General features: G+C 38.4%; 1 protein-coding gene across 1 annotated transcript in view; it reads right to left on the bottom strand.

Moving 5' to 3' along the window:
- LOC126484896 (dynein axonemal heavy chain 10) overlaps positions 1-16,022 on the bottom strand; it is a 1,141,797-nt gene that overhangs the window by 554,473 nt on the left and 571,302 nt on the right. The window contains exons 31-34 of the mRNA XM_050108495.1: positions 15,006-15,190; positions 10,160-10,176; positions 6,402-6,414; positions 3,787-3,879 (exon numbers count right to left, since the gene is read on the bottom strand). Coding sequence (XP_049964452.1) covers positions 3,787-3,879; positions 6,402-6,414; positions 10,160-10,176; positions 15,006-15,190 — 308 coding nt within the window. The remainder of the gene's footprint in view (positions 1-3,786; positions 3,880-6,401; positions 6,415-10,159; positions 10,177-15,005; positions 15,191-16,022) is intronic.

Raw genomic sequence — 16,022 nt, 5'->3', positions numbered from 1 at the left:
AATGGTGAGAGGTGGAAACACATAATGCATCCAGGAACATTGTCGATCATGATTGGCTTAACGGTCCAGATGTTATGGTATGGGTAGGCATAATTTTACATGGGTATACTGACCTACATGCCTTTGAAAATGGTACACTCATCTGTCAACATTATTGTGAATGGTGCTGCTTCCCCCTGTGTGTCTATCGAATGGTGTATTCAGTCCTAATTTCTTCGCCATGGATTTTAATACCTACTCCAAATTTTTCTTTTGCTTCCTTTACTGTTTGCTCAATATACAGATTGAATAACATCGTGGAGAGGCTACAGCCCTGTCTCACTCCCTTCCCAACCACTGCTTCCCTTTCATGCCCCTCGACTCTTATAACTGCCATCTGGTTTCTGTACAAATTGTAAATAGTCCTTTGCTCCCTGTATTTTACCCCTGCCACCTTCAGAATTTAAAAGAGAGTATTCTAGTCAACATTGTCAAAAGCTTTCTCTAAGTCTACAAATGCTATAAACATAGGTTTGCCTTTCCTTAATCTATTTTATAAGATAAGTTGTAGAATCAGTATTGCCCCACATGTTCCAACATTTCTAAGGAATCCAAACTGATCTTCCCCGAGGTTGGCTTCTGCCAGTTTTTCCATTCGTCTGTAAAGAATTTGTGTTAGTATTTTGCAGCTGTGGCTTATTATACTGATAGTTCGGTAATTTTCAAATCTGTCAACACCTGATTTCTTTGGGATTGGAATTATTATATTCTTCTTGAAGTCTGAGGATATTTCGCCTGTCTCATACATCTTGCTCACTAGATGGTAGAGTTTTGTTAGGCCTGGCTCTCCTAAGGCTGTCAGTAGTTCTAATGGAATGTTGTCTACTCCTGGGGTCTTGTTTTGACTTAGGTCTTTCAGTGCTCTGTCAGATTCTTCACTCAGTATCATATCTACCATTTCATCTTCATCTACATCCTCTTCCATTTCCACAATATTGTCCTCAAGTACATCGGCCTTGTATAGACCTTTTATATACTCCTTCCATCTTTCTGCTTTCCCTTCTTTGTTTAGAACCGGGTTTCCATCTGAGCTCTTGATATTCATGAAAGTGGTTCTCTTTTCTCCAAAATCCTCATTGATGATTAAGGAATCAACGACAGTTTGAATACAAAATGACACTTGTTTGTGAATCGAAGAATCACTTGTTTCGTCAACCATAATTGAAAAATGTTCAGTCTGCTTGACTGAAGCCAATACCTTTCTCAACACTGACTTTCCTAGTAGATCAATGATCTCGTTTTGAATGTCATGGGAAATCCACTTATACCCCGAATGCCCTAACCAATCTTTAAACTCAGGTATGTCATTCTTTCAGAGTTGCAACAACTGAAAAAAATTTAGTTTACATCTTTATGCCCTCTAATTGCTAGCCCTTGTTGGCACGGAAATTGCACGGTAGTAAAAATTGTCTCAAGAGCTAAATGGCCTTTCTTCATATCACTATCTAACTGTTCATTGAATTGGGAGGCCGCACTTTGGTTAGTGATAGAAATGAATTTCAGAACACCTTCTTTATGTGTAAACATATTTTCATGAAGAGGGAATTTTTCCAAAGCCTTCTTCCAGTTAGAAAACCCTATGGAAGTAAATGCATCTTCTTTTATTGTATTACTTAAACTGTACAATACTTTAGACCATCCCCAATCCTTCACCAAACAGGTTATTTCACTTCTCTACTCATTCACTTATCACCTTCATGGTACAGTTTGATCTCATTACACATCTTATCAAAGGTATCTGCATGTATGAAAGTACTGATACTATATACTAGCTGCGCTGTGATTACTGTGCCTTATTGCATGTGGGCGTGGCAACTGACTAACTGATTGTTTGATGAACATTCTTAAGGTACAGAACACCATAATACCAATTATTCTAACAACTGCTTGAATGCGTATCCCTTTTGTTGAATATCTCCCAACCTTGGCCAACAACCAACTCCTCCAAAGCATGAAGATGGGAACTGTTCCTTCAGCAACACCCCAGGTCTAATCTCCATAAGTCTCCTTCCTTGGTTCTTCCCTTCTCATATACATAGCCTTAGCATTTTCTCCCTCATCATTTTTCACCATACTGCTCCCCATCCAGACCCAGTACTCCACTTTCACCTAGGTATAAAGGCACAGCCAAACAAAAACAGGTGGAAAAAAGTAAGTAAACTCTTTATTATCTCAAAACTAATCACCTTAACTGATAATACATTTATCCCACTGTGAGACATGATGGTCAGGAGTTCATGGAAAAATGTTTGCAGTTGCCTGCAGAACTGTGATTGTACCCAGGTGTGCACCTTTTCACCTGAAGCAAATCAATGGCCAAAAATGTCTTTATTCAGGGCACTAAAAATATAGATGACACATGGGGAGAGACGGGAAGTATATGTAGAATGTGTAAGTGCTTCCTGACGAAACTTAAGGAAATTTGGGACAGGCCCACATGCTGCCAGCAGGGAAACAACCAGTTTGGTGAAGGGTAGGGATTGGGGATGGTCTAAAATATTGCATAGTTTAAGTAGTTATGGAGTAATACTTTGGATGACGAAGATGATGGTTTAAATATTATATTACTTATCTCATTATACAATATAAAGATTTACACCTGGGTACAATCATGGTTCATTAGGCAAGTGCAAAGATTTTTCAGTGAAAGTGCTGACCATCTTGTCTCACACTGGGATAAATGTATTAACAGTTACGGTGATTACTTTTGAAATAATAAATAGGTTACTTACTTTTTTCCATTTGTCTCATTTTCATTTGACTATCCCTTATAATATACAGCAGTATAATAATTGATAATTGTTAATATAATGTACAGAAATAATGTTTAACAGATGTTCTAAAATATTTGTGCCTTCAATCATCATATATCCTTGATTAGGTCTATGGAACACAATGAATAAATGAATTTACAATGTTTGACTTGACACCTGGTTAAAGAGAGGCCGCCACAGTGAGGAAGTCCTAGCAGTTAACATATGGTGACAATAACTTAGCTATCCTCAGTATCCTAAGTCCTGCCATATGCACATACTGGCAACAGTGTAGCTTGTGTCGACACCTGCAGGAAATTGTAATGTAGCAGAATGGGACAGAATAAAAAATAAAGAATGACACAGTATGTTTTGGAGATTATGATACGATGATGTGGTCTTTACATGAAGTCCTATATACATGCAAAACTTCCAGTTGCATTATCATTCACTTACTGTATCTATGAATAAATTAAAGAGTATAACAAGTAATCCCAATAAATTTATGGAAGGATTATGTTAAAAACCTAAAGTATGTTAAGTCAAATGTAAGCACATACTGAGATCATTCTTCGTAAGAACAATATACAAAATTTGACCTTCAAAGTGCTGTAACTAGAAAGAAGATTCAGCTGGCCAGGTAACTGTATTTGATTGCTTGATCATCCAACTACATTATTCTTGTATGTACTGCAATTATAGTGGTTGGAATGGATCGACAATAGCACATTTACTGATTGTATGCTTGAAAATACCATTAACAATGATGTGTTTCTTTAGTTTTTGCTTTTCCACAAGACCCCGGAACTGCAGATACCATACCCAGTTTGATGCCCAAATATTTTTTGCTGTCAGTGAATGTCCTGTATTAGTGTGACTTTCTTCATACTACACATACATGTGTATGGTGTAAAGTTGCACATATTTGTGGCTCACTTTATTTGTAGAATGCACAATTACATTACAGCTGAATAATTTAACTTATTAAACTTACATATGTCTCAGGATTTAGCTGCCTCAAGAAATCTTGAATTACTGCTGTTTTTGATGTTCCAGTTTCTCCAATGAGCACTACCGGTCTCTTCACCTAAAATCATAAAAGATGAACTATTTGAGTCGTACAGTCATTATTTTCCCAGTGAGAAAATTACTGCTTTTGCAACATTCATTCCATTGGATAGCAGATTGCATGTTATCTTCCAATTGCACATTATATTTTTTAACCCCATCTGATAGGATATAAAATAACCGCTATAGGATTTTCTGTTATTGTAATATATAAGAATATATAAACTAAAAAAAGAAAAAAAATATTTCATCATTCACTAGTTAAAATAAATCATGGTGAAAGCTTAACACTAATCCCCACATTTTAAGAATGATAAAAGGTATTGTTGTTGTGGTCTCCAATTCAAAGGCTAGTTTGATGCAACTCTCCACACTAGTCTATTCTGTGCAACTTTCTTTCTTTCTGCATTACTACTGTAACATACATCCATCTAAAACTCTTACCATAGTGAAACTTCACTCTCCCTCTAACATTTGAAGTTGTGAGCCCCACACACATACATACAAAATTTCTTCCATTAATAAACTGATGAATCGTTGATGCCTCAGGATGCGTTCTGTTAACTGATCCCTTCTTTTAGTCAAGTTGTCTCATAAATTTCTTCTCCCTCTCTATTAGATTCAGTACATCTTCATTAGTGGTTTGGTCTACACATCTACCTGACAAAAATGTAGGAGAGATTGATCAAAATAGGAAAAAAAGGAGAAAATAAGTCTCGTCAGTGATGTTGTAATGATGTATGAAGCACAAGATAAAATCAGATGAATACCTCTGTAGCCAAATAGCATTGCTGCTATCAGTGAAAAAGGATCTGGGTTTTATTCCTGGTACCCCCTCATACTTTTTCTGAATTAAGGAGATATGGCAAATGGCCCGCTCAGCCAGAGAATAAGGAGCTGTTTGAATAAAGAAGCTGTGGCACTATCAGGTTTCATCTACTGGTAATAAAGGCTACAGGAATTGGCACAATGCTCATTGCATGTCACTCATGCTCCTTGTACCACCTTGTAGGTAGCAGTTGACCAGTTCGAACAACTAACAGCTAATCCTTGACTGGTGTTTACATTTAGTTAACAGTAGACAAAGACTGGGAAGGAATTTAGCCATATCTTATTTAAAGGAAGAATCCAAGGTTTCATGTAAATCAAATTACAGAAATCATGGGTATTCTAACTCTGAATATGGATTTACAGAATAGTTGGACAAGATATCAACCATATTCATATATACATTCATATAAATCATTTGTGTGTCCACTGATTAGAAAACAATGTGCATTCTAACAAAATGCAGCAGTTATATCTGAACATATGCTGAACTCTGATAGCCACGGAAGTTGTTTATAAAATTTGTAATGTCACAGCTATTTGCATGGCTGCAGAGTTTTGCATAAGTTTTATTCCATTAGGTCAAGCTGTACTGGAGGTTGACAATGAAGCCTCCAGCCCCGGCCATTGTGTAGTCGGCTGCTCACATCATAATGCCATCTGTCGTGGTGTGCGGACCGTGAGAACTGCTGTGTGTGGAGCGTACTAAGATGACTTATTAATATCACCTAAGAAACTAAATAACTATGATAAATATGATCTGTTTGTTTTCAAATTTGGTATAGGAACTATTATAATTTAGAAAAATTTTCATGTGGATAACTTTAATAGTTTTGAAAATACAAAAAAAAACTATTAAAAAAGTACTTAACCGACACTTAGTAAAGTAAATTCAGATAGGAATCATGAAAGTTTAAGTTTCTTTGTCATTTGAAAATACTAACAGCATTCTCAGTTATTTTTAAAGAATTTTAATTCTAAACTTTTAATAATTTTGCTTTCTTAAGGAAAATAATAGTTTAAAACTTGATATTTATATTTTGTGTTCAGGTGGGAGTAGATGAGAGTGAATGTGAGTGTGTATGTGGGGACATACATCAAATTTCAATTTCATAATGTATTACACCATCCATAAACAGCAAGTGTTACATAATCATGACGTCCTGAAAAAGGTGAATCCCCCCTAACTGGTGGATGACGTATGTGTAGGAGTGTCTGCTTTTGTAATAAGGCAGCCAGAAAGATAGTAAGAGGATATTTAGTTCTGAAGTATATTTAAAGCATAGTTTTATTTTGATTTTCATTTCGTTTGGTTTTGTGGAACATTTTGTGAAATTTTGCAATATGAAATGACGTAGATGCATCTGCGAATGCTGATTGGAGTAAAGCGGTTTGCGCACGAAATTGATCATGAAAGGTTAATCTGATTGGATGATCATTTTGATCAACCAATGAGAGAAAAGTTTTTCCTGTGTAATCTAATGACTTATATGCCCTGTGAGCGACGTCATTCAGTCAGCCGTGGAGTTGCTGTTGGACAAGAAGCTCATGTTAAATGTGTCCGAAAAATTATCTGTAAGATGAAGAAAGGACGGTTAAATCACACTCATATTATATCGCCGTGCTAGCAGATGCAATTACGGTCATTTCGGTGAAGTTTTGAGGGGTTTTGGAATGTTGGTTGGAGAATAAACCATGTGTGAAACTATCGGCCTTTGTGAATATTCTGCATGGTGTGTTCCGTACAGAACATTTTGGAGAGCATCTCCATTTGAAGAATCCACTGAAAAGGACTGAATGTGAACTCACTTTGTAACAGTGTGTTGCCTGTGTGAATCTCGTAATATTTTGGGTTGGACTAAGCATATTTCTGACTGTCTTACATATGATATAAGCTGCACGAACTAGTAGTAGGTGTACTACCAACATAAATGTGGGCTTGGTGACAATAAATGAAATTTAATTCCTACTCCAATTTTTTCTTTGATTTCCTTTACTGCTTGTTCAATGTACATTGGGGATATGCTACAACCCTGTCTCACTCCCCCTTTCATGCCCCTTGACTCATATTACTATCATCTGGTTTCTGTACAAATTGTAAATAGCATATCACTATCTGTATTTTACCCCTGCTACTTTCAGAATTTCAAAAAGAGTATACCGGTCAACATTGTCAAAAGCTTTCTCTAAGTCTACAAATGCTATAAATGTATGTTTGCCTTTCCTTAACCTATCTTATAAGAAAAGTTGTAGGGTCAATCTTGCCTTGCTCATTCCTATATTTCCCTGGAATAACAAACTGATCTTCCCCAAGTTCTGCTTCTGACAGTTTTTCCACTCTTCTGTAAGGAATTCATGTAAGTATCTTGCAACCACATTTTATTAATCTGATAGTTCTGTAATTTTCACATTCGTCAACTTTTGAATTGGAATTACGATACTCCTTTTGAAGTCTGAGGGTATTTTGCCTGTCTCGTACATCTTGCACACTAGCTGTGTCATGGCTGGTACTCCCAAGGCTATCAGTTATTATTATATGAACGTTTTCTGCAAAGTCGGCTTTGGAGCCAATCTTTAACTTGTGGCTGCTTTTGACCAACTGTGGTACAATAGTATTTTGAATAGATAAATCTCTTTCACCTTTACCTTCTAGCTGGGAAAGTGAAATAACAACAATATGAAAAGCATATGTTGTAGGGAGTGTTCCATCCTGTATAGTTTGCAAAAGCTGGTCTTGGTAGGCAGGATCTAAATAGCACAGGCTGTCAAGCAGTCACTGATGTGAAGCACATTGTGTTGAGCAGCATGTTCAGCAACTGGATGGTCCAGCTGTCTCTTGACCATTCATGTCGAAAGACAGCTTGTTAGTTGTCATACCCACATAGAAAGCAGCGTTGTGGATGCAGCTTACTTTTAAATTACATGACTGCTTTCACTTGTAGTCATGCCTTTGATGGGTTGTGAGATGCCTTTAATAGGACTGGAATAGGTGGTAGTTGGAGGATGTATGGGACATGTATTGTTCCTAGGTCTGTTGCAGAAATATGAGCCATGAGGCAAGGGGTTGGGAGCAGAGGTACATAAAACTAAAGCAATCTATGAAGTAGTCACTGAAGTGAAGTAGAAGAATATTGTGAAAGTTCAATGAGTGGCAGAATACCACTGTGGGAAGGGTGGGTAGGATAGTGGGTAGGATATTCCTCATTTCAGGTCACGACGAGAAGTAGTCAAAACCCTGGTGGAGACCGTGATTGAGCTGCTCCAGTTCTGGGTGGTAACAAGTCACGAGAAGAGGTCTCTTTTATGGCCAGAGTTGGGTATTTGGGAGGCGGTAGGTGACTATAGATGATGATGATGGTGTGTGACGAGGGCCTCCTGTCGGGTAGACCGCTCACCTGGTGCAAGTCTTTCAATTTGACGCCACTTCGGTGACATGCGCGTCGATGGGGATGAAATGATGGTGATTAGGACAACACAACACCCAGTCCCTGAGCAGAGAAAATCTCTGACCCAACCAGGAATCAAACCCGGGCCCTTAGGATTGACAGTCTGTCGCACTGACCACTCAGCTGCCGGGGGCGGACGGTGACTGTAGAGAAAAGGCACAAAAGATCTGTTTCTTTAAAAATTTGGGTATGTAATTTTGGTCTGTGAGTGCCTCAGTGAGACCCTTGGCATATTTGGAAAGGGACTGCTCATCACCACAAATGTGATAACTACAGGGGGCTAGGCTGTATGGAAGGATCTTCTTGGCATGGAATAAGTGGCAGCTGTTGAAGTGGAAGTCTTGTTGATGTATGGTAAGTTTGAGGTGGATGGCAGTTCTGATGTATCCATCCTTGAGATTCAGGTTTACATTGAGAAAGGTTGTTTGTTGAGTTGAAGAAGAGTAGGTGGAGCAAATGGGAGAGAAGGTGTCAAGGTTTTGAAGGAAGTGGGTAGGGTACCCTCAGCCTCGGTCCAAATCACAAAGATGTCATCAATGAATTTGAACAAGTACGAGGTCTGGAGTTCTGGTTGGTTAGGAAGGACTCCTCAAGTTGGTCCATGAATAGGTTATCCTGGGATGATGCCATACATGTGCCCATTTACATACCACAAATCTGATGGTAGGTGATGCCTTCAAAGAAGGACCTTGCCTCATTCTCTTTCCTCAAATCCCTCAACAAGGAAGTCAACCTTACATCCACAGGAAAAACAGCACTCCACCACCTAAAAATTGATCCTATTCTTATAACCCTATCTGCCAACAGAGGTCCCACCATTGTGGTTATAAGCCACAGGTCTTACCTGGCAAAGGGACTCTGCCAGCTGTCAGATAGGTCCAGCTACAAACCCTACCAAGGTAACCCCATTCCAAAACTCCGGCAGAGTCTCCAGACCCTCCTCAAAACCTTACTTCCATCACAGAACCTCTCACTTGGGTCTTAGCTCTTTCCTCACCCCCATGATTCCCTCCACTCCTACCTTCTGTATGCTTGTTAAAATCCATAAACTGAACCACCCAGTATTCCCCATTGTGGCGACTTGCTGTGCCCCCACTGTGAGACTCTGCATTCCCTTGGACCAACACCTTCAGCCTAATACCCTTAGCCTACCTGTCTATATGACAGATGCCAACTGTTTCCTTCACCAGCTCTCCATAGTTCCTGTTCCTTTACCACTTGGTGCCCTGCTCAACAGTGGTAATACCACCAGCTCTACACTAACATCTCCAATGCCCATGACTTTGCTGCTACTAAACACTACCTTCCCCAATATCTGACTGAATATAAGTATATATCCTCCTTCCTGGTCATCATCACCAACCATGTCCACACCCACAGTTACTTTTCTCTTGTAGGCATCACCTACAAATTCGTTTGCAGTATGACAATGGACACATGCACGGCCTCATCTCTGGCAATCTGTTCATGTGCTACTTAAAGGAATCCTTCCTAACCAAGGAGAACTCCAAATTCAGCTCTTGGTTCTGATTCATTGATGACAACTTTATTGTCTGGATTGAGGGTAAAAACACCCTATCTATATTCCACCAGAACTGCAACACCTTCTCCCTCACTCACTTCAAAGGTCCTCTTCAACCCAACAAGCCACTTTCCTTAAGCTGATCTTAAAATATAAGAGGGCATAACAGCTAATCAGAAAATACTCATCTTCATTTCTCAGCAATCTCTAATTGTGCAATAGCTATAAAGAATTTGGGACTTAGCTGTCCACCAAAATTTGCTGCAACTTCCTGAGTTCTTGACAGTGTAGATATGGATTTTGTAGTGCTAAGAGAAGTCCAAGAAATTCAGGTTGGCACAATGTTCTATTTCATAATCACATGTTTATTGCATAGTACTGTAATAAAATTGACTCACAAAAACTACTGGAAAGAGCCCAAGAAACTGGTACACCTGCTTATTATCATGTAGGGCGCCGTGAGCACACAGAAGTGCCACAATACGATGTGGCATGGACTCAACTTATGTCTGGAGTAGTGCTGGAGGGAACTGATGCCACGAATCCTGCAAGGATGTCCATAAATCTGTAAGAGTATGATGGGGTGGAGATCTCTTTTGAACAGCACATTGCAAGTCATCCCAGATAGGCTCAATAATTTTCATGTCTGGGAAGTTTGGTGGCCAGTGGAAGTGTTTAAATGGAGAAGAGTGATCCTGGAGCCACTCTGTAGCAATTCTGAACGTGTGGGTTGTGTACTGTCCTGCTGTAATTTCCCAAGTCCATCAGAATTCACAATGGACGTGAATGGGTGCAGATGATCAGACTGGGTAATTACGTACCTGTCACGTGTCAGAGTTGTATCTAGGTATATCAGAGGTCCCATATCACTCCAACTGCACATGCCCCACACCATTACAGAGCCTCCACCAGCTTGAACAGTCCCCAGATGACAAGCATGGTCAATGGATTCATTAGGTTGTCTCCATACCATACACGTCCATGTGCTTGATACAATTTGATACGAGACTCATCTGACCAGGCAATATGTTTCCAGTCATCAACAGTCCAATGTCAGTGCTGATGGGCCCAGGCATTGCATAAAGCTTTGTGTTGTGCAGTCTTCAAGAGTACACGAGTGGACCTTTGGCTCTGAAAGCACTTATCGATGATGTTTCGTTGAATGGTTCATGTGCTGACACTTGTTGATGGCCCAGAATTTTGCAGCAATTTGCAGAAAGGTTGCACTTCTGTCATTGCTGAATGATTCTCTTCACTTGTTGTTGGTCCCATTCTTGCAGGATCTTTTTTCAGCCGCAGCGATGTCAGAGACTTGATGTTTTACCGGATTACTGATATTCATGGTACACTCGTGAAATGGTCATATGGGAAAATCCCCACTACATCACTACCTAAGAGATTCTGTGTCCCATTGCTTGTGCAACGGCTATAGCATCACATTCAAACTCACTTAAATCTTGATAATCTGTCATTGTAGCAGCAGTAACTGATCTAACAACTGCACCAGACACTTGTTGTATTATAGGGATTACCAACCACAGTGCCATATTGTGCCTGTTTACATATCTCTGTATTTGAATATGCATGACAGTACCAGTTTCTTTGGCGCTTCAGTGTATATATCTGTGACTATTGCTGCCTAAATCATTCATTATTAGTAATAAAAAATTTGTGTATTACAATCAAAATCTTGCTAGTGTACACAGACAGTCATCATTCAGTTCTGCATTAACTCATTCTTCTACATTAAAACATAAAGTTTTACATGGTATTTAGCTTTTAGTACTGAAACTCATAAAATATTTTTACTAACAATGTTTTATAAAGTAGCCGGCCGGTGTGGCCAAGCGGTTCTAGGCTCTTCAGTCTGAAACGGCACAACTGTTATGGTCGCAGGTTCGAATCCTGCCTCGGGCATGGATGTATGTGATGTCCTTAGGTTAGTCAGGTTTAAGTAGTTCTAAGTTCTAGGGGACTGATGACCTCAGATGTTAAGTTCCATAGTGCTCAGAGCCATTTGAACCATTTTTTATAAAGTAGCTTATCTAATGAAGATTATTAATTGGAAAATGTTCCAAACATTTCTGTGAGTTTATTACACAAATACAGATGGAATGTTAATTTCAGTCCACACAAAAACTATCTTGCAATTATGAAGTAACAATTGTTTATGTTCTATGTCCAAGCATCTGTTAGTCACAATTGGACCAATGCAGAGATATATGCATGCTTGCTAAAATTGGAATGAAATTAATGACAGAATATGAATCAGTATAATAAACTGAATTGTAAATGAGTGGATAATTGATGTAAGGTTGTTACAAAATAAGGCAGCCTGACACCTGAAAATACTTCATGTCATATTTATCCTAATGATCATGCATCTGTAGTTTCAACATAAAACTCAAGGATGGCTACATCAGTAACTCCATACACATTAAACCATAACAGCCACTAATGATACCACCATTTTGACAGCTGCTACCCATTCCATACCAAGAAGTCTCTTCCATACAGCTAAGCCAAACTTGGTCATCTCATCTGTCCCATGACAAGCAGACCCTCTCCAAATACACCCAACAATTAACAGAAGCAGATCTCCCATGCCTAGTCTCTCCAGTTACCTACCACATCCCACATATGCACATCTGGCCATGAAAGAGTTAAGAGAACTCCTCTCATAAATCAGTACCACACAGGACTGGAGCAATTCAACCACATTCTCTGCAAGGGTTTCGACTACTTCTTGTCATGCCCTTAACTGAGAAATATTCTACCCACTATCCTCCCCACCCTTCCCATAATGATATTTTGCCATCCACCATGCCAGTTTGCTGTACACATCAGATGCAGGTGAAACCAAACCATAGTCAGGTTGCAGTTGCCTAAGACAGTAGTCATATATGTATGTGTGTGTGTGTGTGTGTGTGTGTGTGTGTGTGTGTGTGTGTGTGTGTGAGTGTGCGTGTGTGTGTACGGGCGTGCGCACGCATGTGCATGTGGGAGAAGAACTTTTGTGTCTAAAAGCTTACCTGCTTAGCAGTCTTTTCATTGTGTCTGGCTGCAATCCATCCTGGACTTTTCACTGTTTGATTTTAGCAATATGAAAAGGGTAGATTACTATTCACCACTTAGAGGACATGCTGAGTCACACAATGGAAAGATTGTTAAACATTTACACTTTTTGACAAAAAAGTACTACTTCTGAAATAGAAAACACATGCAAATTCACATAAGCACAACCCACACAAATGCTGCTACTGTCTTCAACTGCTGGGGTCTGACTGGGAAAGTGGATTTATTTGGATGACACTGGGTTCCTGAGCACATACATATGATCTGATTGGATATATGGTTCTTTAATTTTACTTTAATTTGGGTAGAATTTATTGTCTTTAACATCAGTTTTTAGGGGAGATTGACTGAGGATTGTGGAGAATGACTTCACAAGCTTGCCTGAGAATACAATATACACTGCCAATTTTTACTCCTTGAACCTCTGCCGCAATGAAGAGCAATGATTCTGTAATGCAGACAGATGCAGCACTGAGCAGTTAACAAATAAAGAAGTGACAGAACATTCTGTAGATGACTCATACCAGGTGATCTACGTGAATATGATACTGATGTGTTTTTTTCTATTTTTCTATTCCTAAGGCCATTTAGTTTGCAATGCAGAAATAATATAAATTTGCTTTCATCCCACAACAAATGAATATGAAACTCATAGACTTTATTCTATATTTGCCTAATATATTTATAAATCAAACTGATCCCACCACTCATGTGATCCTTGTGTGATGCAATAAGTGCCTCTGTCACTATATGAGAAAAGTCATATGAATTTATACTTACTGCACAACACGATAAGATTTCTTCTGAGACTCTGAGACTGTCAGACACACAAATGTATTAACATATTGAACTGCACCAAAGAGTTTCTCACTTCTCACCTTTCTCTGAAGAATTTTGCTTAAGTGTTCTTGGAGATAAGAAGTGCAGCAGAAGTAAATTTCACCCATTGAGGGCACAATACTAACACTGATATCAGAGTACAATGATGGATGAGCTCTTTTTAATTAGCTATAGCACTGCAGTTTTCACCAACAAGACAACTTGGTAAGGGGAGTATAGTGGCTTCACTGTCAAATATTTTTTCAGTACTGGTGCATCTGTGATTGCAAATCACAGAGCAGTCAATGCCTAGTACAGATGTTTTTCTTGTAGTGATCCTGTTCTCATTTCCAAATTAGTTCTGCTAAGTATTTTTAAAATAAATTCTATTGGATTAAAATGAAAACCACCTTAGCTCAACGGATGAAATCCCTCAAAAGTGTCCAACATTGAAGACATCAGTTGAGATAAATTGAAGGTATTTTGCTACTATTTGAGGGACTTCTCATCAAAGAGTGAAATAATATTGGACTAGGACCCTGATATGCAATCAGACACATTTAAGACAGCCCAAGGAAAAAAAAAAAAAAAAAAAAAAAAACCAGCTGTTAAGTTGGTTAATGGTAAAGGATTTTTTTATACATGAGGCACTTTTAGTAGCACTAGCAGGTAACTGCTATGGACATCATAAACCTCCACAGCAGAACACTCGTCTAATTTCATAGTATACCATATTGAAGAAAAATTGCATGTGGAGTTATCATAACTCCAAGGAAGAAGATTAGTTGGTGACTGCGACCTCCGACAGAACTTATTGTGGTCTAAGCTACATCAAACTGACAACAATTCTTCAACAGCAGAGAAATATATCTTGTTGGCCACTTTTAATTTTGAGATAAATGCTATCTCTTAACTGATCTCAGAATACAATGATCTCAAGATGACCAATTTTAGACCTAAACATTTTATATTTTTCGTTATTATTGTTAGGGATATAGAAAAGCTTACATTAAATAAATAAGAATGGAAGTACAGAAAGCAATACAGAGTGGCAATTAGTCTGTTCCAATGAGCTGTCAAGAGGTGGATAATGTTCATGAATGACATCAACATGTGTCTTCAACATTAGCCTTCACTTGAATGAGTCTTTAAAAGAACAAATAAATGGATTCCACAATAAAAGCTTTCTGTAAAATGTAGTATTTCTGCATTACAAACAAAAAATTGACATCTATCTATAGTTTTGATTTATTTTAACATGTATACACTACAGACCTAAAGCTATATCTGCAAGGTTTTGAGACATACTTCATACATAACTTTTGTGTTCCTAATTTCCTTGATTTTTACTGACCTTCAAATGTGGGAGCTAGTTCTGCCATACAAACATTTTGATAAAAATTCCTATTTCTAGTTTCCACACAAATATGATAGAGTATTAATATAATGACTCACATCATTCATAAGTGTCAGAAGCCAAGTGGTGCGCACTGAATCTGTAGTGGGAACCAGAATCTCACTGAACTTTTTTTCAGGATCATGTTCGTATATTGGCACCACCCATTCCCAAGCCACCCACTCATCTTTCGCCACATCCACGAAGTACTCATATAGTGTTGGATGGCCAATGGGCAGGTATCCTTAAAGAAAAAGAATTAATCATGTATATTATTATCATTATGTGTACAAGAGTAAGAAATGTAGTACTGTTAGGGAATACATTCCTTTCAGATCTACTTGCATGTAGAAATTTTCTTACACATGATACTTCAAAATATGTATGGTTCAATGTTAAATAAAATTGTAATAATATAAAAAATTGAAAATTCTAAGTGGAAACCAAACAATGATATGGAAAAAGAGATTGTATACATGTTATTGCAACTAAAGGAAGAGTCACTTTCAAAAATGATAAAAATGTGAAACTGGTCTGGTGAGTACTGGGTTATGAATACAAAATCAAATAGGGGTAACACAGGAGTAGGAGTAGGAATGCACATCATCCTAACCGCTGTCTGCTTCACGTCTGCTGTGCAGCGAGCTACTTTAATTTAAGTATTAACTGTATTTTTCTTACTTGTTACTTCTTCGTCCATGTGTTTTTGCTTTTAGGAAGCTTTAATTGTCGAGTGCTATTAATAGTGTTCCATAGATTTTGTGTTTGTTTTGAATACAGTCAGAGCGAGTCCCTTTAGTCAACCATAGTGCCAGTAGTGCTTGTGTTTGTTTTTAATACAGTCCAGAGACAGGTAGTGCTATTGTCATTGTTTTCTACAAGAAGTGGCTAGCAATCACAGTTTAGTCAATAATCAGCCGCCTTTAGTGAATTAGCAGTCTAGTTAAAAGTTGATTAACTCTCTTCAGTAAATTGATTCCTTAGGATGGATAGGATGTGTGACTGCTGTGCATGGATGCAGGAGGAGCTGGCCACTGTTCGCGAACAGCTGAACGTGTTGATGGCTGCGGTCAGCC

Source organism: Schistocerca serialis, chromosome 6, assembly GCF_023864345.2.
Source record: "Schistocerca serialis cubense isolate TAMUIC-IGC-003099 chromosome 6, iqSchSeri2.2, whole genome shotgun sequence".
In the NCBI taxonomy this organism is placed as follows: Eukaryota; Metazoa; Arthropoda; class Insecta; order Orthoptera; family Acrididae; genus Schistocerca; species Schistocerca serialis.
This window is presented reverse-complemented; position numbering and strand designations above follow the sequence as displayed.